Genomic DNA, 27,583 nt, shown 5'->3' on the forward strand with positions numbered 1-27,583 from the left:
TTAGGTGTCAGTAGTTATGGTTGGTCTGGCTATAGATTCTGGATGACGTGCCAATGGTGCACGCAATAGCCCTTTTTTGGATTGTAAATAAATAGATCTAATTCAAAATGGTAAACGATATTGCATTAGAGACGTGGACAAAGAATGGAGAAACAACGTAAATATACACTATGTAGTCTATAATATAATATGTTTTTTAATATAACACTGCATAAATTCAGTACCTAATTACATTAAATTAATTACCGTATCCGTTTGAAATAAGACAACAATATATAGTGTCTAAATATAAATGATTAATGCTTTCCTATAAGCTATTATTAATTACCAATGCATGCCTATTGAGTTAAGTTTATCCATCACATATATTTATCTAATTTTTTGTTTTTTTTTTTAGAGGTCTGCTTCTCCATAGAAACGATGAGGACACGAAACCGCTGCATGACTATAGAAGTCAACTTTTTGTTATTTTCGTAATATTTTCGGTTCTAATGATCACGTTCTCGATATCAGTTGTAGATTTTTGGTCAGACAATGACCAATACGTCCAGGTAAAATAAAACACATTAATCACATATTAAATACAGCCATTGAACCATGTCCATGTGTATATTATATTTGTATCAAGTTGAACTTTAATTGAGTATATTGGTAACATTTAGACCCCTTGTTTATCAATAAATCTGTTCCCCAAGGGTTCATAGAAAGGGGCAAAGAGTCGACAACTCTTTACAAAAACAGAGACATTTGCAAACATTTAAGTAGTTTGTGTTACAGACTACAGTAACATATCAAAATACGCAAGTACGCAACCATGTTTAAGTTATACTTAGGTATGTGAATGCAAAACAGTTTTAAACTATTTGTATGGTTTTGTTATTGTGATTGGGCGGCTTAAGAATCTTTAATGTATTCTTTTAAACTCTAAAATATTTAAATATGCGCTTTCAATTAAAGATAGAACTGATAGGCTAGACAAATTAAAACCTACAAAATAAAATATTTTATTTATGTAAAGGTACATAAATTTTGATTTTTGACCAATATTAGATTCAAAATTATAAAATGTAGGTACAAATTAAAATACTGTCCAAAACTTAACGTTGAGTTTTTTCAATATATAAATTCATCAACTGTATACTTATAATACGTTATGGGATAATATGTATGTTTTTATGTATAAAATATTATACCCCGTGAAATAATTAAAATTTGTAAAACCATAACGTTACTACTTACTATTTCTTATGTAATATTCTCGTATTTCAATTTAATAATATTGTAGATCAAATTATTAGATTTAATATTCACCTAAAATCGGTGTTGGTCCTAACCTCTGTTAGCCGTTAGGTAGGTAAATTAATTAATTATGTAACGTACAAATGTACGATTGTCAGAGATAATACATTGACGTTAAGTGTTAACCGTTGACCGTTAAACAAACTCTTATCAAATCATTATAACCTATAAATGTTTAAATTGATAGAGTGGGCTAATAAATTAGTTTCTTTAAAGGTCAATTTATATAGGTATTATAAAGAACAACAATATTGAATACTTGTGTACATAAGTAAATTTAAAATATTATAATTCTATTTCTATAGATTAGACTATGATTTATTAATATAATTATAATTTGTAGACAAATAAAACGTATATACTATATATATATATATTAATGAATATAAACTTTTGATGAAACGTATAAAAAATAATAAATTAATCACAAATATATGATAGAATATGTTTCTTTAAAGGTCCTACTAGCTACTAATATTAGAGAAGCTAAATTACAATTATTATATTATCTCCACGTGATACTTATTTCAGAAAAGCTCTTAAAAACAGTAAAACAAATTCATAAAGTTATGTACTACACAATTAATATAGTTTGTAAATGTGTATGGATCATATAGTTAATATTTAGTACAAACAAATTAATACCCTATATTTTTTTGTAGACAACAACTTTAACGGTAAATTGGAAAACTATATATTTTTTAAACAATAAAATTGTACATTTGTATATTTGTATATTGCACTAAAGAAAATATGTACCTATACGTAGGATATTAAATAAAAAGATGTTAAATTGTTAACATTTCTCCGATAAAATAGTTTATTTATATAGGATATTAATCGCGGGTTGAATCAAATAAAAATATATAGCTAAATTATTATCACGTGTATTCTATAGAAAAAAAAGTTATTCGTTCAAAAAATATTTAAAAAACTTTGAAGATTAAAAAATGTGTAGAAAAAAATAACAAAGCATTATTAATACTTTGATAAGCACACTTTATTATTTTAACTATTGCAAATAACCAAATTGTTTTCAATAATTTATAATACTATTATGCTTCATTATAATTTACCTAATACCTTTATCGTTTCAAAATAGTCACTGCACGCAATCATTAAAAGTAAAGATCACGTCTTCAATATGAAAAACAGAGAGTATTTCGACCAATGTGCACCTATTGTCTCGTGTGACTATAGTGACAAATACAGAACCAGCAATGGGACGTGTAACAATCCAAACAATCCAATTTGGGGTTCATCGAACACCCCATTCATCAGACTTGTCGACGCACACTACAGCGATGGTAATTAATAATTATTGTTTAAACAATTGTTCATATCAATGTGGTATTATATTATATAGATGACATATTATACTCACACGGTATATAGATCAGGGTGGGTATTGATGAAGGTTTTAATATAAATTATTACTATAATATGTTTATTGTTTAAAATAAGATATCTTAGCATGTAATTAATATAGACTGGAGCATTGCTATTGTAACCACTGCATTATATTACTACGTTCTACAGTTCTAACACCAAAACACGTGTCTATAAGAATAATATATACTAATAAATAATGTCTTATTTCTATATTATCATACAGCCACTATATACTAGCATCAATTACAATAAGGTTTATTAGCCAACATAATATTTACATTATAAAGTTATAGGTAAATCATGTGTGAGCTACCCTTTACCTATCTACAGCCTATACGAGTTGAAAAATCAAGCTGTATACAACCTCCAATTTTCAAGTAATAATCTAATAACATAACTTTTATTGAAAACGGTCCAGTCATTTTTCGAGGCTATTAATTTCGGATAAACCAACAATTTTAGTTGTACCTATAACCCGATTCCGCCCACCAAAAAAATTAGATTATATAAGTGTATCTTGGGTTTAGTGTATCTATATACCTAGGTAACTCAGTTCACAGATAAATTTGGGTAGCTTTGCGAACTAAATCGACCAAGGTGAACAATTTATTTGTAGTGGATTGTGTATAGCACGTGCTTGGTATAAATCGAACGTGGTTCAAAAAACTCTTTAAACATTGCTGATATCTCCAAGAACAATTCGAAATTTTCATAAGATCGGTCATATAATAGCTACCTACAAATATACATTCAACTCTCATATTTGTTTTAAGATAAAATTTCTTTATTAAAACCATAAGCGTGCGATGATTTGATGGATGCTTTTACCCCATCTGTCAGAGTAACTAATGGCAAACATTTAAAATACTAATTTTTACTAATTGTTTCTCCTGTAACCAATAGCAACCATTTATAAACAAAAATGTCTATTGTAAATCTCAAAATACCTGTTTGAGCTCCTCTCCATGTTGAACCAACTGGGTCTAATTGTGAATCTAAACCATTTAGGGACTCACTCAAAAACACACAAAAAATGTCCAGTGGCTATTAGAAGGAGTTCAATGACATACAGACAAACATGTATTTTTATATATATATATACATTGATTGCTATTATTTTCGGCCACCCAATTAATTTCACCAAAGAAAATTATTATACATTAAAACATTCCCCGTGACTCGACCGATTTATTAGTGAAAACCGTATTAAAATAAGTAGAGTTCTTTTCAAGATATGCTCGTACATAAAAAAAAGAGCAGTGTTTCTCTACTATATTATGTATGTTATATACATATAAACATTCCTCTTGAATCACTCTATCAATTAAAAAAACCACATCAAAATCCATTGCGTAGTTTTAAAGATCTATATAAAGGTCTGTAAAAGCATGCATACAGACAGAAAAAGGGACTCTGTTTAATAATATATTAAGATAAGTTTTTTTCTAATAATATTTTAAAGAATATTAATTATTCATCTTTGTCTTACACTCTTACCTCCAGCATTGTAATTTGTAATGTTGTATTTTTTTTTTTTTTTTAAGGGATCTCCAAATTACGCGCATCATCTGATGGGAAACCATTGCCGAGTGCTAGAGAAATTCAAGTAAAGCTGTTTTTAAATAAACAAATAAGAATCCCTGATAAAAATAACCAGCTATTAATGCAATGGGGCCAGTTTGTCGCTCACGATGTTTCTAATTTAGCAATTGATACAAATGGGGAAGGTAATAATATAATAAAATTATTTAATTTTATATTTAATATTATATGATTATGCGTATCTATCCAATGAAATTTGTAATTGAATTGCACTTATACCTACTCTCATATTTTTATGTACGGTAAAAATAATTTAATTTAGATTGTTGTGCATATAAAAATCAACATTGGGTTTCAAGAGCGTGCCAAGCTACTATCACAATACCAATAGACGATCCTATATACTCAAAGTACAACATGACGTGCATGAGATTTACTCGAGCAATGACATCAAACAACTATAGCTGTCCCTTACAACCATTGACATTTGTAAGTTATAATTATATTATTTATCATTCATTCTAGAAAATGTTGTGATGTAATTGCTACACAATATTGCTAACCTAACCGTATAAAATAAAATACTAGGTATATATGAATACTGCTATGTCATCAAGTCTCAGTATTTCTTATTTTGTCTTTTATAAATTTAACTGTTCACTAAACCATTTAATAGTGTTGTTAAAATTTCCGTTATAGATAATATTATTTTACACTTTTTAATAATAATATAGTATATAGTACTAACTCCTAACTCCTTGCATATTATATCACCAAAATACCAAAGTTTTTATTTTTATTCTTTATTAATTAAAAAATCTCTACTAAGTAGAATACAATATACAATATTATACAGCACATGTTTAATTAAATATTGATGGCCAATAAAACCGGTGTAGGTCCCGCCTCAATTTAAATTGTTAAGATTTTACGTAACCAATTTTACATAATTAACAAGTTGAAAATTTTCCGATAAATTAGTAATTGAAGTTCATTCATATTTATTTTTCCTAATCCGTTTGTTATATTTTGAATACATTACTTATTGATATCATAATATTATGTACTTTTAATTAATTTTTTTTTTTATAAGTTATCACCCAATTTTAATCCAAAAAGTAAATAATAGTCAATTTGTATTTATAGATAGACGATGCTTCACATTTTATTGACGGATCTCAAATTTATGGTTCTAATGATTACGTTGTATCGACACTGAGATCATTTACTGAGGGGAAGTTAATTTCTGTTCTTGATAACAACCAGGAGTTTTGTCCACATTCGTCCTTTGAGTCTTCTGATACAAACAAATATTTGTACCAGTCCGGTAAGACTGATCCACACGTTGACACTAAACCCCGAACATGTGACATGTGATGTAATATATATAGTTAAACTCTGTTACAGGAGACTCACGTGCAAATTTGAACCTTGGTATAGCACTTTTTCACAATATGTTTTTGAGATTCCACAATTTTGTAGCGTTTAAACTAAAAACTGAGAATACTTGGTGGTCAGATGAAAAGTTATACCAAGAATCTCGCAGATTTGTTGGTGCAATTATCCAACATATTACATACACACAATTTTTACCAATAATCTTAGGTATATGTTTGTACTAGGTACTTTAAAGTAACAAATCACATACCTATAGTATAAATAAATAATATTTTACCCAACATTGTTTAGAACTTAAACATTTAAAGCATAATGCAATAATGCTATATGACCTTATATAGGCAAAAACTATACGGAGGACGAAGTGCTTGGGGGTAACAATAAATATGATCCTACTGTGAACCCATCAACTTCGCAAGAGTTTTCAACCGGCGCATTTCGTGTACTCCACAATATTATACCAGCTCAACATAGGTGCAAATAAAATACACATATTTTCATAAAAATGTCATGTGTTAATTATATTTATTTTTATAATATTTACTCACAACATTTTTTGTAGATTTATTGATTCGAATTCCACAACTGTGCAAGTAGTCAATGTTACAGACTGGATGAACTGCCCGTATCTCTTACAACAAGGTTCAAACTATGATCATCTACTTCGAGGTTTATTAAGTACAGAAGGACGCCTGAGTCAACCTTCATACAATTCTTTGGTAATGTTTTCTTATTAAATAAATAATAATTAAAGAATACTATTTCAATGTTAACTTGTTTACCTGGTAATATAGCTTCTATTTTCGAATAGATTTCAAACTTAATGTTTCATTCAAATAATTCGATTGGCGTGGATCTCCTATCGTACGATATCCAAAGAGGGCGCGATACCGGTCTCCCTCCGTACAATAAAATGAGACAATTATGTGGATTGCCTGTTGCTAAGTCATTTAGCGATTTGGTTGATACTATACCAATAGATGTGAGTGAAAAAAGCTATTAAAATATTATAATATATTTTTTTTAATACGACATCGGGTGATTTACTGTTATGGTGCAGTTATGGTAGAAACATTACTACTATACATATTATCTACGCTTTAATAGATAGGCGCCTTAACATAGCCGTTTTGTACAGTAAATTGCTAATTATCTGGTGTATTATGCTGTGTCGTTTAAAGTTCAAACACTTAATGGTTTTATTTGTTCCAGGACATTTATGATTTGGAGACACTTTACTCCACTGTGGACGACATAGACTTCATTGTCGGGGCTTTGTTAGAAACACCAGAGAACGATGCTTTAGTTGGAAATACCTCACGATGTATTATTGGTGATTTTTTCTATAGATCACGAGTTGGTGATCGATTTTTCTACGATACCGAAGGGCAGTCTGGTCAATTTTCCAAATGTAACCAATTTATTTTATATTTGAGTATCCATGACAAATTTATATTTTTTTATATGCTTGGTAAATGTTTTCAATTCATTTTTGTATTTATTTTTCAGATCAACTTGAAGTACTCAAATCTATTAATCTGGATCACATTATATGCGCTACTTCGTCTGTTGATAACTTACAAAAAGATATTTTCACGAAAGTTGACAATGGGTGAGAATATATTTTATTATGTTATTCATAATAATTAATAACTTTACTATATTATGTACTTATACAGCAGTTACCTCAGCATAAAATTATCTAAAACATTAATTACTTGCAATATTTTTAATTTAGTTTTAACTTTATATTTTAGTGAAAATATTTAACACACGGCAAGCACCATGGAATATTATACTAAATTATTGCAATCATTCCCCCACTATATAATTGTATTACATTAAGGAATTAAAATGGCAGCGTAAGGGTGCGCGACTTATATTCAAGCCATGGACCATATAACCCATGAACATATAATAACCCTTACGCTGCCATTTTATTTTGTTTGATTACAAATAGAGTATAAAATGTGCCCTATATAGGCTATGTGCAATAACCTTGTGTATATTTTAATCCATGGCAAAGGCCATACATAGGTGTTAAGACTTCTTTATTTTAATTCTTAATGTTTTATTATTGAATATAAAAGTATTTATAGTACCTATTTATTGCTATTAAAACAATATATTTTAGATGGTATTCTTCAATGAAGTGGAGTTGTAGTCAAAAATATATGATAGATTTTAAACCATGGAAAGTAATAAGAAATGAATAAGAACTGAAACTGAATATGAACAAGAACTGTATGATTAAAGTTACGCTGAAATCAATCATAATTTCGTCATGTAATTTGTGTCTCTTATTTCGTATATCTTCTAATTCTAAACTCAGTATATAGTTACTACAATATTTGAAAATATGTATTCTTGATTTATACAAACATTGCAATGTATAATTTAATTAAAAATCTATTCATAATTTAGTATTATTATACCTAGTCATAATTTATTTCCTGTAGTTTTCATATTGCTTATTCCTTCGTTTTAATATCTTAGTAATATTATTTTTATTTTCCAGTTAACAACATTTCAGTATATCCTGTTAACAAGCACGATAAATTCTTTTTAGTTTTTACAAGTTTTTTTTTTTTTTTATTCTCGGTTTTATCATCATTTTGTATAATACGGGTTATATACCCCTATATACCTACTATTATAAGTATCTAATAATCACGTAGATATCTGGTAATTGGTACCTAAATAGGTACACAATATATATCTTAATAATATACACAACTGTTATATAACAGTAAATTTAAGGAATGTAATTCTTAGTACGAAACAATAAGAACATAAAATATCAAGAAATTGAATTTGTAGTAAATAAAATATGAATAGTTGAACGTAATATTTTTTTGAAAATAAATAAAAAACGATTTAATTGTGTTGAAAGAAAATATTTTTCTCTGAAGAAATTTTATTTATCACACAGAATTGTGTGATTATAATTTAATGTTAATGACTTATTTAGCACATTTCTGTCTAATTATTTATAGTTACAACGCGTGGAACCAATGAACCATAAACATAGACGTATAGTTACAATCCACAACTACGGATCGCTTTTGTATACAAAATAATGTATTTTTATTTTAATGACGGTACATACAAATGTGATGTTAAAACTATAAAGCCTAGAGAAATGTTATTATCCAATTCTTATAGTATTTCAACGAATTCGTAATATAACATTCATGACATACGTATTATACGGTATACATATTATACATACGTGTCCGTTACAGTTGCTATTTGCCATTCAGTAATTTATCTTTCCTTGAAACTTTTTTATGTTTAAAATATAGCTATGCATGATTCATATTCCAGATAAGTTAGCTAAGAACAACAGTATAATATAATATACTGGTGACAATACAATATATTGTATATATTCGTCGGCATTGTCATTCTCGTAGATGCCCTCGATTGAGACACAATACAAACGCGATAATCATGGCCAATTTGAAGACAATTTGTATGATAGTAATCTATATTACTATATCCACTATTTCGTCTGTTGTATTGGTAAGTTTTATTTTGTTGACACGAATAATAATAAATGTACATACTAAGTAAATAAAATCAATTACCTATTCAGTAATCCTAATTTTTTCACTGAATGTTTAAATTAGCATTTTATATAAATAACCACACAATTTAAAAAATATTTTGAATTATTTTGAGCTATTTATGGGCATAAGACTATTTCGATTTTTATTATTTTTTTTTAAATTATCTTCAAAGAAAAAATGTTCGCTTGGTCAAAAGCTCGACAATTTAATACTAGGTTCCTCATGAGTTTTTGTTAATGGAAATTTAGAAAAAAGTTAAACGTAAATCTACAGTAATTTTTTATAACTGTGGGGAGTTATTTTCACAAAGTTCATCGAAATCATGAAAATTTGCAAATAATTTTGAGTTAGGAATTCATAAAAATGTTTCTTTTTATATATAAAATTTTAAAACATAAACCTAAATTCCTCATAAGTTTTTCTAACTTTAACGGAAAAAAATGTCTACTGAGAAGTCAAATTGAAAATGTATGAGCATTTGAAGCTAAAATTTTTACAAGATTGGATATTCACTTGATTATTCATGGAACGATTTTCTTATTTTGTTGTAATTCAAAAACGAATATATAATCGTGTATACTTGAAATTTACACCAAATGTTTATTTTATCATTTTCTATAGGTACTTGATATTATTATCTATATTTTGACTAGTTTTGAGCTGTTTAAATACGTTTTCAATTTTCAGTTTTTTTTCTATGAGTGAAAATAAAATTGTATTTGTTGAGTCAAAACATTGTTACAGTAGCAATTTAAAAATATTAAAAATACATTAAGCATATAAAGTTTTAATGTTGACAAAATTTATCAAATTGAAAATTTACAAATTATTTTGTAGTTAAAAATGTATAAAACGTTCAATTTTTATAGCTAAGGATTGAAAATTTAAAACAAGTTTCCACATAAGCATATTATAACCAACATATAGAGATATGTTAAGTTCAAATTTTGATGAAATTAGATATTTAAAGAATGAATATCAATTTTAGTTGTTCTGTTGTAATCAAACATTTCATTCCTGGGTAGGTGCTTGAAACTTTTAAAATATGTTATTATATTTTATATACACAATGACATTTTAAAATGCAATTTTTTCGCCAAAAATTAATGTAACCTACATTAATACTAATACCTAATAGTAAAATAAATTACTTTAATAGTTTAACCACAATAATATCTTAAAATATACTTCGTAATATTATATAAATTGGCCGTCTCGCTTATAATATTGTTTTTCGTATATAATGACTTTATATCATGGAATTCAGATTTAACACATCCATTGCAGTGACATCTTTAAACACCTAATGTTCAGCAGAGCGTTACCCACTTTCCCACTTTTTTTAAATCATTTTTTCTATTAATATCGATCAAAAATTTGTGTTGGATCAACAATAAGCTTGAAATTTAATATAAGGTTCTACATACGTATTTATTATATTTATTTAAAAATATTAAATATATATTTCCACGTTTTTTTTTTTTAATCATTTGAACTTAAAATTATGACAAAACCAATACGCTTTGAATCATATACACCATTATAATTTATAATATTACACAATATGGTTTACACTTAACTATACTGTTATCATACATTAAAATGTATTACTTCTTTATTCTTATTAATCATAATAATCGATCGATTGTTACTACTTATTATTATTAAAAAGTTAGATAGGTACGTCTACGGAACAACAACGACGCGGTAATGCGGTAATGCGGTATGCTCATATCAAATTGAACAATAATAGATAGGGACAGTAATAACGATGGTCATGTTATACGATCGGAGTATAGGTTCGGTGTACCAGGGTCGCATAGACAGTCGCTACTTTTCTTTAGTTTCGGTGGCAGCGGCGCCAGTACTTATATAATAAACACATCTGTTGTACCTATTGCCTATCCGTTCAACGACCGTCTCGATCAAACCATACATTCCTGTTACATTTTGCTGCATTATGGTTGTCGTCACTGATTCTGATTTCTGGTACATCCTTTGCTGTCGTTCCACAATGTTACCATCGTCATGCACGTCAACGCAAACCGTTCAGTGACGTCTTCAGTAACTTTTACGATTCAAATAGCGCAAATTACGATCATAATAATATTATCAATAATTCAATTTGCATACCTATATTATTAATCGCAAAAATCACTGCGTGGTCAAATCTTCCGTATAAACAAATGCAAATGAAATTCAATAGGTAGATTTAATTATTATTTATTATTATTAACTACTACCAATTTTTTATTCACATATGACTTATGTGTTCTGATTAGTGATTATGATAATTACTAATAACTCATGAACCACTAGGAACGAGGAACAGAATGAGTTCCTTTTTCATAGGAACTAGGAATTGAACGAGTTTCTTTTGACATTAAATGAACGAGGAACTGAACGAATCCCTATTTATACTAAAGGAACGAGGAATTGAACGGATTCCTATATAAAAGGAATTTAACAACACTGGTATTTACGGGGGGATATTAGGGAGATATATCTCCCCCTTGACCATTTTCTTAGCTTATATTTAGTATCACTACTAATGTGTGCGTAAAATATTGATTTGACGAATAACTGGATGATTGAAAAACCGAGCCTACCCAACAAATTCATATAGTCTATCATTTATTCATTTCTAGTTATTTGTAAATTGTAATTTATAAAAATTAGTAATTACTGTTGTAATAGTCTAATATATGTATGTGTTAAATTTGAATTCAATACATAGTATTTAGAAAAACTATTTAGAGCAAAGAATTTAAGAAAACAATAATATATTAATAAAATTATGCCTACAAAATAATATGCGATTTTTACGAATTTCATCCTAGTTATAAAAATAAGTACAGAGAATTTTTAAAAGTACCATCTATAGAAAAGTTCTTAGATCAGGTACTTAGATTCAACTTAGATCTATAGATCCAATTGGTTACCAACAACCTACAATCTAAATTACCTATGATTAATAAGATTAGATACAAATATTATCTAAATTATTTATGTTTCGACGTATGCATTTGATGTAGTTATACATACAATGTTATCATAACTTGAATGTGCAAGTTTTTGAGAATTACATAGATTTTCAAGATAAATAACGAAGAAAATTATTTTGAGGTATAGCCATTATGTCTTTAAGTCATGATTTTGAGAGACGGAATATTGTTGTACCAGATAAAAACAGCATATTCGAAACTGGATCGTAATAAAGAAAAATAGAACGATATATATGCTTTAAAATGTACTTTAGATATAGGTACATTGTACATAATATTATTATAGGTAGGTACTACATAAATAATTTTTATTGAGTTATTTGGCATTTTCTCATAATGTAATAGTAAAGACATAAAAATCTAATATTAAAATGTTAACTAGATAATTTAATTACCATAATTTTAAATCTGATTCGTTTTCACTCAAACATTTTTAACAAATCACATTGTTTATTCAGAAGTTAGAGTTCCTTTATCGTTTACTATTATTATATTCTAATCAATTGTACCTATATAGCAGAGGTATTCGAACTTTTTCATCCCATGGCTCCGATGTGTCTTCACAATATTATGACGGATTCCAAATTATTAATGACAGAAAAATGGAATTTAATTGTTCCTATATTATTATGTATTTAGGTAGTCCGTTTTGCAAATCTATAACAATATACGCAGCTATTAACAAGATTTCGGTGTAAGCAATACGCTTTGATGTTATAATATACTATTATTATACTGATACACATACCTAATACTGTAAAATAATACATTATAATACTATAATATTATATATTATAAAATCAATGGTATATATTATATTTCTTAACTCATATACGAAGAACGATACATTTTATTAAACCGTATATCTGTATTTAAAACGGAATATTGATTTTTAATTTTACTGTTTTATTTCAATAAAGTGAGTTACAACATTTTTTGAATATTTTTTTCTATCTTAATAACAAGATCGATTGATAGACATATTTATCAATCTACCAGCAATGGTTTTACAATTTTTTTTAATGATTTGTTGAAACTTATACCCACTTTCAAGTTTCAATCAGTGAAAGTTTAAGATGAAAAAAATTGTAAAAATCAAAGTAGGTAGTTTAAAAAAAATTGTAATTTAAACTCCAAAATTGAGTGTGAAATTAGATAAAATGGTTTTGTTACGCTTACGCATGCGAATAAAATTTTAAAAATGAATTTAATAATGTCCTGTGCTGTAAAAAAATAATACGAATCAAATTCAAACCGGTAATGCGTTCCAAATATTTAATTTTAACTTGATTGATGAATATAAAAGAAGTGTAACATAAAATAAATATACCTATATAAATTATTATACCTCAGTTTAAATTGGCGCCGAATTATACTTTGACGTATAACGATTATGCCGAGTTATGTGCTCCGACCATTTCTTGTGACGCAAATGCCAAATACCGGAGTATCAATGGATCGTGCAACAATTTGAGAACTCCGTGGCTTGGTGCTTCTATAACCCCACATTTACGAATACTCGATGCTTACTACGATGATGGTAAGTGCTGCATTTAATTACTTAATAAAATAAATGCAATATGATCGATGTTAAAATATTTTTAAAGAAAACCTAGTTAGGTAGAATAACCGTGTTACAAAATGAATTAAGAAAGCACTACATGGACATTGAGGTTTTGCAACTATAAACAAAATGTTGTAGAAAAAATGTTTGTTTCGTATTTTCAACACAGAATAACCAAGGATAAAATGACTTGAAAAAATAGTTAAATAAATCACAGCAGATATTGTAATAATTTATATTTACAAATATTGAAATATTTATAGTAAAAAATTTAATTTTAGTCTAAAATGCACTGTGATGAAGCAATCTCATTCTGTATATTTAGCGTTGCAGAAAATAATGATCATATTATTACTAATATATAGATAATATAGTATAATACTACATACGTTATACACGAATGTCGGCGTATAGCATCTGATCCCAGCTGTTCATTTAAGAGGATGTAAGCGCAATTATAATATTGTTCTGGGGGACGGAGTGGCCGAGCAGACTAAGGAGTCGGTTGCGACGCGCACTGACGCCGTTTCGATCCCGGCTACGGGTGGCATTTTTATTCGGACAATCACGGTGACGGAGAGAAAGGCCGCCATCACCCACCCGGGTATGGCAGATACCTACGGGTGCCCACTTAAAAATTCTGCCAAACACAAACACTCACGTGTAAAAACTCACCGTTCCAAACCCTACCACCACCACAATACAACCCTACAAACAACTAATGGTCCTAGATGCCGGGCTTAAGGACCAATGAAAAAAAAATAAAAAAAATATTGTTCTATTTTTTTCTCTCTCTTTTTATTATATGTATACTGTACGTAAACTGGCATATATTCTTTATATAATTTTATTGGACTTAATGTCCGTGCTTTACAATGTAATAATAAATAAATAATATTTGTTTTTTATCTTATATTAGACCTTTTTTCTTAGCACCACATAGAATAAAACGCATTTATCTAAAATCGTTTTATAATTATGGTTTTTTGCGTAATCTTAGAGGAAAATCGCCTATTAAAAAAATTATGGATGATAATGTTTTTGAGGGTTTGACATGTCAGTTTTATATTTTATTATTATTTAACTTTATATTTGAATTAAAAAAAATTTTTAAAAAATGTTGCATATTTAAATTAAAAAATCGATATTTAGTACCCTCGAATATATTATTCTCTATATAATTGTTGTAGTAGATGATCCTTTAAGATAACTCAAAAACATATAATGCGTTTTGTCTATATGTTGCCAGGCGCGGATCCAGTGGGGGGCGGTAGGGGCGGCCGCCCCCCCCGTCAGCCGTATCAAAATGTGTTGTATCGAATTTGTTGTACTATTAAATTACATTATTTTGTGTTATACCATTCTAACGTATTGTTAATTGTTATTGTCACAAATGTTTGTCTTTTATTTTTATAACATAAACATATGACAACAATATTATTGCGACCGTATGAGCGACGACAACCACCAGCCGGCCAGCCCAGCCGAATCGTAGAGTTTTGTCCTAAAAATAGTATGAGATTACATGTTTATTTTGTTTACAGATATTAAATCTTCCTTATTCTCGACTGCCTGAAATATACATATTTATAATACAGATATCAATTTATTTCTAGCAGTACCTATAATAGTAATAATTGTTGTGTTGACTGTTGACATTAGATTAGACACTCTTTAGTCTTTAGTTTGACAACCGCAGATATACACGCGTACTCGTATTACGTATAATTTCCTTAATAATCGAAATTATATTTCTCGTAATACGCCGTTAAAAGTGACCGCGATTTATTCTTTTAATTTAATTGGTGACGTTTGTATTATAGTTGTAAGTTGTTATACTGTAATTATTTCATTTTATTCGTTTATTGAACAAAAACATAATGTCTAAGAGGAAAAATGTCGATATTACACATTTTTTTAAAAAGAAAAGTGCAACTAGTGCAAGTACTGTGGAAAATGATGATCGAACAACTGAGGAAAATAAAAATCGAATTGCAGTGGATTCAAGTGAGTCGTCTTTATCATCCAAAGAAAAAATTGAATTAAATATTTGTCAACCACTAAACACTGAAATTAATTTAAATAAAAAACTAGATATTGGAGATTTTTTAAATTCAAATTTACACATTAATAATATTTTTAAAAAACAACTTCTTGAAGATCATTGGAGACCCCTAAATAAAAATAATTTTCCCTTTTCTACTCACAAAAAATGTGGTAGTATAGAAAAAAGATACGTAAAATTAGAGCATTTGGAAAAATATTTTTGGCTAGTGATATCAAAATCTATGAATGGTTTATTCTGTGTTTATTGTTCAGTTTTTAATCACTCTAATACTGGCACAGGATCAAAAAATACAATGCCTCTTAAGTGTCTAGTAACCGAACCTTTAACCAAATTTGCTAAACTTCTTGGAAAGGATGGTTACCTAGAAACTCATAGTAGAAATATTTACCATAAAAACGCCGTTCAGGATGGAAAATCATTTTTACATATTTATAATAATCCACAAAATAAAATTACCAATAAACTAAATACAGCTCATTATGAACAAGTTAAAGAAAACAGATCTCGGTTGAAACCAATAATTGACTCGTTAATATTTCTTGGTAAACAAAATATTGCTATTCGAGGACATCGCGATGATGGCAGTATATTTGACGATTCTCAAAAGCCTACAGAAAATAATGGAAATTTCAGGGAATTATTAAATTTCAGAATTTCATCTGGTGATGAGATTTTAAAAAATCATTTATTAAGTTCCGAGTCTAGAGCCACTTACATTAGTAAAACGACACAGAACGAACTTATTTGTATTATAGGAAATTTGATACTAAAAAATGTGTTGGAAAGAGTAAAACAATCAAAATTTTATAGTGTTATTTTTGATGAAACCACCGATGTATCAAATATTTCCCAGTTAGTCACTGTTATTCGATATGTCCATAAAAATGAAGTGTATGAAGATTTTATCGGATTCTTAGACTGTCATAAAGACAATTATAAAAATACTGGAGGGGAAGTAGAACCTAAAATGACTGGTGAAATTATAGGAAATTCAGTTTTGAGCATTTTAAAAAAACTTGATTTACCATTTGAAAATTGCGTCGGAATTACAACAGATGGATGTAGTGTTATGCTATCCGAAAAATGTGGAGCAGTTAAAACACTTAAAGAAAAAATGAAAAATGCAATCAAATGCACTTGTTTTAGTCATGCCTTAAATTTGTCTATTATGAAAGGGTGCAAAATTAAATTTGTAAGAAATGCTTTCGGAATAATGAAAGAAATAATTAATTTTTTTAATTCATCAGCAAAAAAAAACTATATTTTGAAAAATACTTTAAAATCATCATTACATTCATTATGTGAGACAAGATGGGTGGAAAAACATGACTGTATTTTACAATTTTTCACTGGCCTAAGTTCCATAATCGAGGCATTAGACAAAATATCAGATTGGGATGATATAAATACCGCAAGTAAAGCATCTTACTTATCTAAATCAGCATCGACTGGAGAATTTATTTTGACATTAACAACTGTTTCAGAAATTTTTACTTTAACATCTCCAGTAAGTAAATTATTGCAGTCCAAAAGCCAGGACAAATTTTCAGCTACTACTATAATTAAAAATGTAATTTCTATTTTGAAAAAAAAACGAGAAAATAGTTCCAACTGTTTTAACAAAATATTTAAAACCGCTGAAAATCAGATGGCCAACTTGGGGATTTCAATCGGAATTAACAAGCCAAGATTATCTGAAGTAATGAAAAACAGAGAAAATCCTCAAACTCAATCTGTTGAAGAATATTTTAGAATAACTCTTTTTATTCCCTTTCTCGATAATTTACTATATGATTTAGAATCTAGATTCGATGAAGATTTAATGTCAGTTTTTGATCTAGACGTAGTGTTGCCCAACATAGTTAAAACAAAATCCATTTTTGATGACAAATTTAAATTAGAAAATAAAATAAAAAACGTGATTAATCAATTTGGTGACTTAGTAGCTCATGAAATAAATATACCTAGAGATATTTTTGAATCTTCAATAATTGGTGAATTTGAACTTTGGCACAATTATTGGTTGCAAGAGGAACAATTACCTTCGTCACCTTTAGAAGCTATCAAACAATGTGACCCGGACCTTTTTTCTGGAATAAATGTATTGTTAAAAATACTTATCACGTTACCGGCTACAGGTGCAACAGCTGAACGTAATTTTTCATCACTACGACGAGTCAAAACATGGATGAGGTCGAGAATATCAGAGGAACGATTAAATGGACTGGCATTATTACACGCTCATCGAGATGTCATTATAAACCACGATGAAGTTATAGATATATTTGCTCAATCTAACAGAAGATTGGACTTTGTAATTTGATTCATAATTAAAATGTTTTAACTTCAAAATTGTTATATTATATTTTATTATGAATTTTAAAAGGTATTTTAAAAGAAAAAGATAGATTTAAAAATGTAATTTAAATAATTAAATAAAGAAATAAAGAAATTTAATGCAGTTTATGTATTCATTATAAATTTATAAATAATCAGGAATTGCATTCTGTACTATTGCATTTATAACTATTTATATATATATATATAATAATAATATAATATACTCGTATTTAGCAGTAGGTATCTAAATATGTATACTTATTTATAATCCGCCCCCCCCCGTTAAGGTAGGCTGGATCCGCGCCTGTATGTTGCGCGTATAGGTAAAAAACAAACAGTGCGCTTACATCTTCTTAATTGCAAATTTTCATATGTAATACTTAAAATTATAGATATTGAATTCTGACAATAATACATTTTGTGTTACGTATCCTATGCGGAAATAACTTAAATCGATTAACAAATGAAAACCATCTTTATCAGGGGAATACCAGTTCCGTAAGCAAGCAAACGGCAATCCATTGCCTAACGCCAGATACATTCAACAGAAAATGTTTCTTTACGAACAGTTTCCGTACCCGAACGACCATAACGTTCTTTTTATGGAATGGGGTCAATTTGTTGCACACGATACAACTCGTTTACCACCCGACGTTTCAGGTAATCATCAACAAAATATAAGCTTATAACACTCCACATAAGTCCACAAAAGTTATAAGTAGGACTGTAGGAAAATGGAGGGGCATCAGTGATGAAAGCAAAATATTAAATATTAACCCATCACTACACTATGGTAGGTATAAGGTACTACACTATAGGTATTTTTCGTTAAGTGTATTAAAATGTTTAATTTTTAAAGTTGTCTACTTTGAGTTACGAACCTATTTGTATTTTAGATGCTACATAATAATATATAATTTTATGAATACCTATGTTTAATGTTTAACATTATTCATGCAAAAAATGATTGTAGAAAATGTATACATTTTTTTTCGAAAACCACTTGATATAATCTGTATGAAATATTATGTGCTTATAATTTATATTTAAACCTGAACTCACATTTTACTACAAAAGTGAAATGAGTAGTAAATAATTCCATTGAATGTATACGTATTTACGTAACACCGGTCGTTTTCAGTCGGTGGCAATTGTTGCGATTTACAAAAAGCTAAATCGGTGCCTCCCCAATGTCAAGCGGTCATTGAAGTGCCAAAAAACGATCCAATTTATTTAAAACGTGGACAGACGTGCCTCAATTTCAACCGTGCACGGACGTCTATTTCCTACGGCTGTCGATTAAAACATACGACATTTGTGAGTGCTGCAATAACAATATTTTAAATTTGTCTGATACTACAAATTACAATAATATACTATAACTAGCTTAATTACCTGGCTTTGTCAGAGTGTAAAACATTTGTGTATCACCATACATATCCCATTCCCTAAAATATCTAAGAACTATAAGATTAATATAATATAATAGGTACCGTGAAAATTGTAGGTAACACCGGGACAACGACCGAAAAGTTAGCGATAGGAATACCATTTTTATTAAGTTATATGGTTTTGACCAAAATATATAATAATACAGGTCTAAAATTATATTCAATCATATAACGAATAACAACCTTACAATAAACAAAAATATATTATAACAGACGGCGCCACTGTTGTATTTTTGCCTTCCAGATTTCCTACTTTTTCGGTGGGTTCTTCTAAAATGTACTTTCATCCAAAACTGACAATTAAGAACACGAGAAAAAAAGATTCGATCGCGTAGTTTCTGATATTAGCCGTATCTAAGTATATAAGTAGTTTCACGTTTATATACAGTTAGAGAAGATAGAAGATAGAATAGATAGAAGAAGAGTTATATAATATGACATTTTTAGACCATATAGTTAATATTATATCATCTGGCATCTTACGTTTAGTATTTCTCAACTTTTGGGACCAACATTGTACACATATTGAGAATTAATATTATATTTACCTTATAACTATATCCGTTCATAATTGTTGACAAATCTTGATTAAATACTTTTAGCCTTTAGGTAAATGATTTTTTTTCTTGAAAAGTCCAGTTATATTATAATATAATACATGATTTTATCTTTCAACTATTATAAATTATAATATATTATTACGACAACGTAAAAATTATAACAGACAAAATTTATTGAAACGAGTGGAAATTTTATTTTTATTTCCTACAAGCTGTATATAAGATATTATTCTGGCACAACATATAACATTATTAATTATATCCATGTTATAATGATATTGATATGTTTGTTTAATTGTACAGGGAGTCAGACAAGACATCAAAAGGCATTTTTTGATTGCTATGAATCGTGTACTACCTATATTTTTTTCGTGCATTTCATTGAATATATTTCGAAATTAATTTAAGAAAACAGACATCATTATCGTCTTAAAATTAAAATACTTAAACTTAAATATTTGATATCTTACATAATATATTATGATAAAAATTGTAATATTTTAAAATTGTAAATAAATTAAAAATAATAAATGTTTATAGCTTTGGCAATTACAATTTCCAAACTACTAATTACTAATTATTAATGAAACCATACAAAAAAGATTATGTCAGTATGGTCAATTCGAAGAGTTTGACTATCAAAATATTAGAGTATATTATTATTATTATTATTATATGATAAAAAAAGTTCACAAGTAAAATTGGATGAATAACTTGAGCCACCAGCCAAGTATCCCTAAAGTTAGGAAAGCACGTACCTATAAGTACTATATTATAATATTCTATATCATACAATCATAAATCATTTTCAGATGGTCGACGCTACGCATTTCATCGACGGATCCCAAATATACGGTTCCGATGAGAAAGTCGCTGCAGATTTGCGGTCGTTCAAGGACGGACGATTAAAATCGGACTTTTACGTAGGTCAACAGGAATTTTGTCCGCAGAGGAATCGGACGTCGAAGCAATGTGACACATCGTCAAATTCGTCAGTTTGCTTTGCCGCGGGTACGAATACTTATAAATTAGGGTTTAAAAATTTCATGAAATTTATTTCCTTGAAATATTTCATGCATTTTTCATGAAATATTTCATTTTGATGAGAAATAAAAATGAAATGTTTATTATACCTAAAAATGTATAGTCGTCAACTTCTAAGTGAATCTTTTTAAAAGTTGGTTTATTGTATGAAACAAAAAAAATATGTAACATATATACATATAATTTATAAGTTGTTTAACAAATCTATAATAGTCATAACAAACTATATGATCTAAGTATTAAATAATGAGCCCAGAGCACCTTCACATCACTCAGCTACATATCATACACACATATTATACGACATTTGTACACTTTATAATTACTGAAAATACACTATTATTTCATTCATTGTTGGAATTGACTTCAACTTTATAACAAACCATTATCTTTTGGATCGCTGATATACAACAATATTTTAAAACTCATGTAAAAAAAATGTTTTTATTCTCAAAATAATGCCAGGAATATTTTTCAGCACTATATAATATAGAATATACAAATATGAAATAATAAATCAAAAATAATATGTTTTTTTTTAATTCTAAGTGTGTAATCAATTTATTGTTTCTAATCATCTATAACCGAACACGTTTGAAAGAAGAAAAAATATTTTTCATATTTTCATTGAAAATTGCAAGTGAAATACTTCAAATTTAGTACCCTACTTATAATATCGAATAAATCAAATTTAAAAGTTTCGTTTACGATAATATTTTTGTTTTTCGTGTTAGGTGACAGTCGGGTAAATCAAAACCTAGGAATCGCTCTTTTCCAAAACGTGTTTTTGAGGTTCCACAATATTGTTGCATATGACTTGAAACGTTTCAATCCGTTTTGGCGTGACGAAGAAATTTACCAAGAAACGCGTAGGATTGTAATCGCCGTCATTCAGCACATTACGTACACCCATTATCTGCCGATTTTGTTGGGTAGGCACTAAAAATCGTAATATTTACGAGGTCTGCATTGTTTGAGTGCAATTCAAATGTTTTAGGAGAACATTTTATGCATTCATACGGATTTTTCGAACAAACGGTATACGACGAAAATGTAAATCCGGGCACGACCCAAGAGCATTCGACAGGCGCGTTCCGGATACTCCATAAGGAAATCCCTTCCATCTTAAAGTAACTATATTATATCTATATAATATGTAGGTATAGTGTATACACATCACATGAAATAATTACGTATAGTGTGAACAATTTTAAATATACATTTAAGTAGGTTAATCTTAACAACAAATTTTTAGGGGTTAAATGGTTATTTTAGATTCTGAGCGAAGCGATGAATGTATTGATTTTACAATGATGTGTGTTTTTTTTTTGTTTTTTATTTTTTTTTTATTTTTAATTTTTAATTTTTGTTTCTGGCATCACCATTTAGAACAGTAAAAGTGCTTACTGCTTGGATTTTCTTCAACAGTAACTTTTCTGATAGGAAAGTGAATATAGTTGGTACTTTGGGGGGTCAAAAGTAAAAATTCCCAGTAGTTTTCAAAAGCGACGTAAAAAACAAAAGAAAAATTAAGGAATTTTTTGAGAAAATCGATTTTGGTTTTTAGTGTAACTCTAAAACAAATGACCGTTGGGATTTTATAGCATTTGCATATTTCTTATGAGATGCTTAAAAAATAGCAGATTAAGCTAAAAACGTGTTTCATAAAACAGAGAACTCAAATTAAAAATTTTATTTTGCTTTTTTTGCATATTTTGCGATTTTTTAGTTTTTAGTGTTTTTTTGGACTCTTTGAGACTTTTTTGCATTTTTACCTGTTTTATGAATCAAAATCGGCCATATTTTATGAAATTAAATTTTAGTTAACGTGTTTTTAGATTTTTGTCAATCGAATTATTATGATAATTTCGTATTAGGTATTTTTTTCTAATTTTTGTTATCTGCTGATTTTGTTGGGTTTTTTTCGTCGATTTCTACTGCGATTATTAATCGCCAATTATCAACGAACGAGCGTTGAATGCGTTGTATAGTCAATTCATTTGGATTCTGATCAGAGTGACTAAATTATTTCAAATCTTAAGTAACTACCTATAATAATTTGTAAGTGATTAAAAAATTATTAATTAATATATTTCCTTTTTTTGAATAATTTTAGCGCATATTTAGCGATATTTAAGGTAATATTATAGCGCATATTTATGCAATTTTAAGTACTATAAAATCCCAACCCTGCTAATGACCATTCAAAAATTATATTATTATCTCTTGATAAACGCATTGTTTCCGTCAGTTTTATAGGTAAATACCACTTCAATATACATCCCGTTTTGCTCACCGACTGGATGAACAAGCCCGATCTTTTACCATTGCCGAATAACTTTGATAGTCTGCTACGTGGATTTCAAGAAATGCCTACTCGTGAAGAACAGCCGTCTTACAACGTTTGGGTATATATATTATACATAATTACATACTATGAAATATAAAGTTGCTTAAAATGCTCGTTAATACGATAATACCTATTAATCGTTGCCGACTATAGTATGATATTTTAGTCGACATATTATTATATGTTGTACATATTATTTCCAACCCGAATTTACCACTATAGCCTATGCCCTATATTATGAATTATGATATAATTTAAGTTTATGAAATATGTTTTGCTCCCTATATAATTACCCATTACAGATATCAAATTGCTTATTCCAACAAACTACACCGAAATTCAGCGGAAGTGATTTGCTCTCGACGGATATACAAAGAGGTCGAGATACCGGGATGCCCCCTTATAACAAGATGAGATCGGTTTGTGGAATTCCGGAAGCTAAAGAGTTTGACGATTTAATCGATTTAATCTCTTACAAGGTTGATGCTCCTTTTTTTTTAAATGGTTTTTTTTGTATCTATAAGATCTGTGCTCGCACAATCATCACCGTCGTCTTGTAACGAAAAATTTACTATTATTGTATTGTTATTATCCGACGTATAGGATATCCGGAAATTGAAAAACCTCTATTCTTGTGTTGACGACATCGATTTTCTCGTGGGTGCGCTATTGGAGATGCCCGCCGAAGGTTCAAAGGTCGGCCCCACGACCCAATGCGTATTAGCTGACAATTTCTACCGACAAAAGATTGGTGACCGTTTCTTTTACGACATACTAGGACAACCTGGAAGCTTTACTCCGGGTATGTATTGTGTTGGGATAAAAAAGCTCTAAGATTGATCGTTGATAAATGTTTATAATAATAATTTATTGAAATTTATCAATTTTAAATTATAAATAATATAATCTCTATCAACTTTATTGATCGATTAGTTATAGTTTTTTTAACACTGAATATTGATAATTTGTATATGATACGCATAGGCGTAGCTAGGGTTAAAATTCTTGGGGCAGTTGGGGGGCTAACAAAACTATTTATCTAAAATAACCCATAGGGGGCTTATATTTAAATCAATAAGGGATATTTGTGGGGGGGGCTAAACCTTAGTAAGGGGGGCTAAGCCTCCCCTAGACCCCCCCTAGTTGCGCCAATGAATTGATACGTACGAAAATCGTCCTTAACCAGGATTGGGTACAAAAAGAAGGGACTATTGAGACTGAAGTTAGTCTCTCTTAGATAATATTTCAAAGATAGTGATAGCTTTATGATTTGGCTCGAGTTACATACCTTTATTAGATAATTTAAAAAGAGGTGACATTGTGTAATACTTAACCTACTTATATTATACCTAATGGTTAAATGTTAAAAAAGCATAACTTATACTTTGTACGTTCATGTAAAATTACAGGTTATAGAACACGTACCCATTTGTACGTTCAGTGGGGCCCATTATCTTTTCGAAGTAATAGAACAATGATAATAAACAATACTCTGTTAGATTAAGTTAGCCGTTAGGTTCCCAAAGAGAATATTGTTACAATATTACCAGCTCTACTCACTATTTTCCTCTTCCACTGATCACTATCTATTGTAGACTGTAGTCATCTACCTATTAATAATATGAACACATAATAATTTGTATTGATACATTAATTAAAATATATTTAGGTAACAAACACTGAAGTTACTGACATTTTCTAAATACCTATCTAAAATCTATTATAATTCAAGATTTTTACACACTAAATCATATTTATTCCTATATAATTTGCTCTAATTATGTTATATTAAACATATGTAGCCATCTATATAGGTACTTACACACTGAATATATGTATATAGACATATAGGTAGTTATGACTTATCTATAGATTTTATCGAAGCACTGGTTAGAAACGTTTTATAGAATGCAATTATTTCCATTGCTTTCAAAATTCAAATGCAAATATCCATTACCACCTATTCAATGAAGCTTAAAATATACTATTAATAAACTGCCTGCGTTTTTCAATCTCTGTTTTTACTAAACCGTATAGTTAACTGAAATTTTCATGTCCCGCATTTATTAGATTGTACACAATTAACTTGAACTAGGGATAATGATTAATGATATATTTATATTTAAAAGGAACGCGTTGTTTATATACGTTTAAAACACATATATTATGCTAATTGTTTTGTTTTCAGAACAATTACATACATTGAAAAACGTGAATTTCGGCAATGTAATATGCGCGACGTCTAAACTACGGTATTTACCGAAAAAACATATTTATGCCATTCGACAGAAGGTAAGCGACATATAATATTGTCTTGAATATTGTATTATGACAGCATGACGTATTTTCTTGTTGAGAATTACATTGAAACGAAAATATAAAAATATTACCAATCCGATTAATGATTTGATATATTTTACAGAACTAATACAATACAAATCGATTGTCACACTTTTACACTAAATCTGAAGGCGTGGGAGGATACGTCTAATTAAAGTGATTAAGATAATCATAAGTTATCGTTTGTTTAATTTAGTTATAATTAAATATTACATTAAAATATCAATTTATTTTTTAATATTAGTAGCTGACTCGGCGATTCTTCATTATTACTGGATTTCAGTATATGTTATTAATATACCTAACTACAGATTAAATTAAGTAATTAACACCATTGAAAGTTTGATATCAAGTACTTAGTTAAAATTAGATATTTACATATTATATATTATTATTATTTATTTTTACATTATTATTATTATCTGTACCCTGCCCCTGAGCCCAAAAACATGATGGTGACAGTGTGACACCAAATAATTCAATGATATAAAATCATTGTATACGAAAATCGATTTTGAGCGAAGACAGTTGGATAGTTCATTTATCGAGGAACGCTATACATGAGGACGGAGTGGCCTAGTGGACTACTTCGTCGGTTCCGACGTGTACCGTCACCGGTTCAAATCTCGACCACGGACGGCTCCTCTCTCTGGGCAGGCAACTGCCTAGAGAGTGAGGTCGCCATCCCCCGACCGGGCATGGCAGAAACTTAAGGGTGCCCAATTGAAATTCTGCCAAACCAAAAACACACGTGTTTTAACCAACCACCCCCCCCCCCCCCTACAACAAAAAAACAACTAATGGCTATAGTTGCCGGACTTAAGTCAATAAAAAAAAAATTATATACAAGAAAACAATGTAAACACGCTCACATTCATAAGCAGTCTTTCATCCTGCTAAAGATAAAGATAAATGTCGTTATCCCGTTCAAAGTTGTTTCGTCAATGAATAATATAATGTTATTTTCTGATTATATTGTTACACAAATAAGTAATAACTACGTATCTGTGACCGGTTCTATACAACAATAAAATATAAGCTTAAGATTAATTCATAATATTATGTTATTGCTGGGAACATAATAGCGAAGTACCTACACCTATACCTACTTATTTTATTTATGGGCCTCCACACGAACATGCTCAGTGGGGCCCATTATCTTCTTGAAGAATAAATAAAAATAAAAATATTCCTCAATATACAGTTTTTCAAAATATAATAGAAAAAGTCTTAGAACTGTGGATAAGAAGACGAAAGAATAGATAGAATAGAGAGAGACTTGAAAATAGCTGATGTGAGTGTACAAAAGTAACAGGCTACAGCTCTACTGTTGTGTGGGACAAGGGGGTATCCAACCCTTTATAGCTGGGACTTGAGAGTGTAAGGTGAGGTAAAAGATTATTTTATAATCACTACATAAATGCACAGAGAATGGCGGTGCATGAATTCCTAAGTATTTCCATAAATTATTTATTTAAAACGCCAATTAATCAAACGATTAAAGAAATTAATTTTATATTAGTTGACATTCAGGTCCTATTTAAATTTTATATTAACTGTATCTAGATACCCATACATATTTTTAAGAAAATTATCTTTATCCTTCCTATTATAGGTATATATTTTGTTATCCAGGCTCAAAACTGTTTAACTGCATA

At 28.9% G+C, this 27,583-nt stretch overlaps 3 protein-coding genes across 3 annotated transcripts; all 3 read left to right on the plus strand.

Annotated features, from left to right (window-relative positions):
• On the plus strand, nucleotides 1-8,423 carry LOC132944959 (peroxidase-like). The gene is made up of 13 exons (XM_061014532.1): nucleotides 1-157; nucleotides 398-551; nucleotides 2,402-2,606; nucleotides 4,236-4,418; nucleotides 4,556-4,722; nucleotides 5,380-5,560; nucleotides 5,641-5,838; nucleotides 5,973-6,105; nucleotides 6,194-6,350; nucleotides 6,443-6,613; nucleotides 6,844-7,042; nucleotides 7,141-7,243; nucleotides 7,766-8,423. Exons 1-13 carry the CDS (start codon nucleotides 108-110, stop codon nucleotides 7,845-7,847), a joined length of 1,983 nt encoding a protein of 660 aa, XP_060870515.1. The 5' UTR covers nucleotides 1-107; the 3' UTR covers nucleotides 7,848-8,423.
• Nucleotides 8,424-8,798: 375 nt separating this feature from the next.
• On the plus strand, nucleotides 8,799-27,009 carry LOC132944960 (peroxidase-like). Its single transcript, XM_061014533.1, has 12 exons — nucleotides 8,799-9,156; nucleotides 13,562-13,748; nucleotides 18,664-18,840; nucleotides 19,322-19,497; nucleotides 21,004-21,202; nucleotides 21,970-22,167; nucleotides 22,233-22,365; nucleotides 23,487-23,643; nucleotides 23,888-24,064; nucleotides 24,189-24,387; nucleotides 25,774-25,877; nucleotides 26,008-27,009. Exons 1-12 carry the CDS (start codon nucleotides 9,085-9,087, stop codon nucleotides 26,011-26,013), a joined length of 1,785 nt encoding a protein of 594 aa, XP_060870516.1. The 5' UTR covers nucleotides 8,799-9,084; the 3' UTR covers nucleotides 26,014-27,009.
• On the plus strand, nucleotides 15,070-18,295 carry LOC132944958 (uncharacterized). Its single transcript, XM_061014531.1, has 2 exons — nucleotides 15,070-17,255; nucleotides 17,325-18,295. The coding sequence occupies exons 1-2, from the start codon at nucleotides 15,653-15,655 to the stop codon at nucleotides 18,161-18,163; spliced, it is 2,442 nt and encodes an 813-aa protein (XP_060870514.1). The 5' UTR covers nucleotides 15,070-15,652; the 3' UTR covers nucleotides 18,164-18,295.
• Nucleotides 27,010-27,583: the final 574 nt, after the last annotated feature.

This window comes from Metopolophium dirhodum, chromosome 5 (genome assembly GCF_019925205.1).
Source record: "Metopolophium dirhodum isolate CAU chromosome 5, ASM1992520v1, whole genome shotgun sequence".
NCBI lineage: Eukaryota > Metazoa > Arthropoda > Insecta > Hemiptera > Aphididae > Metopolophium > Metopolophium dirhodum.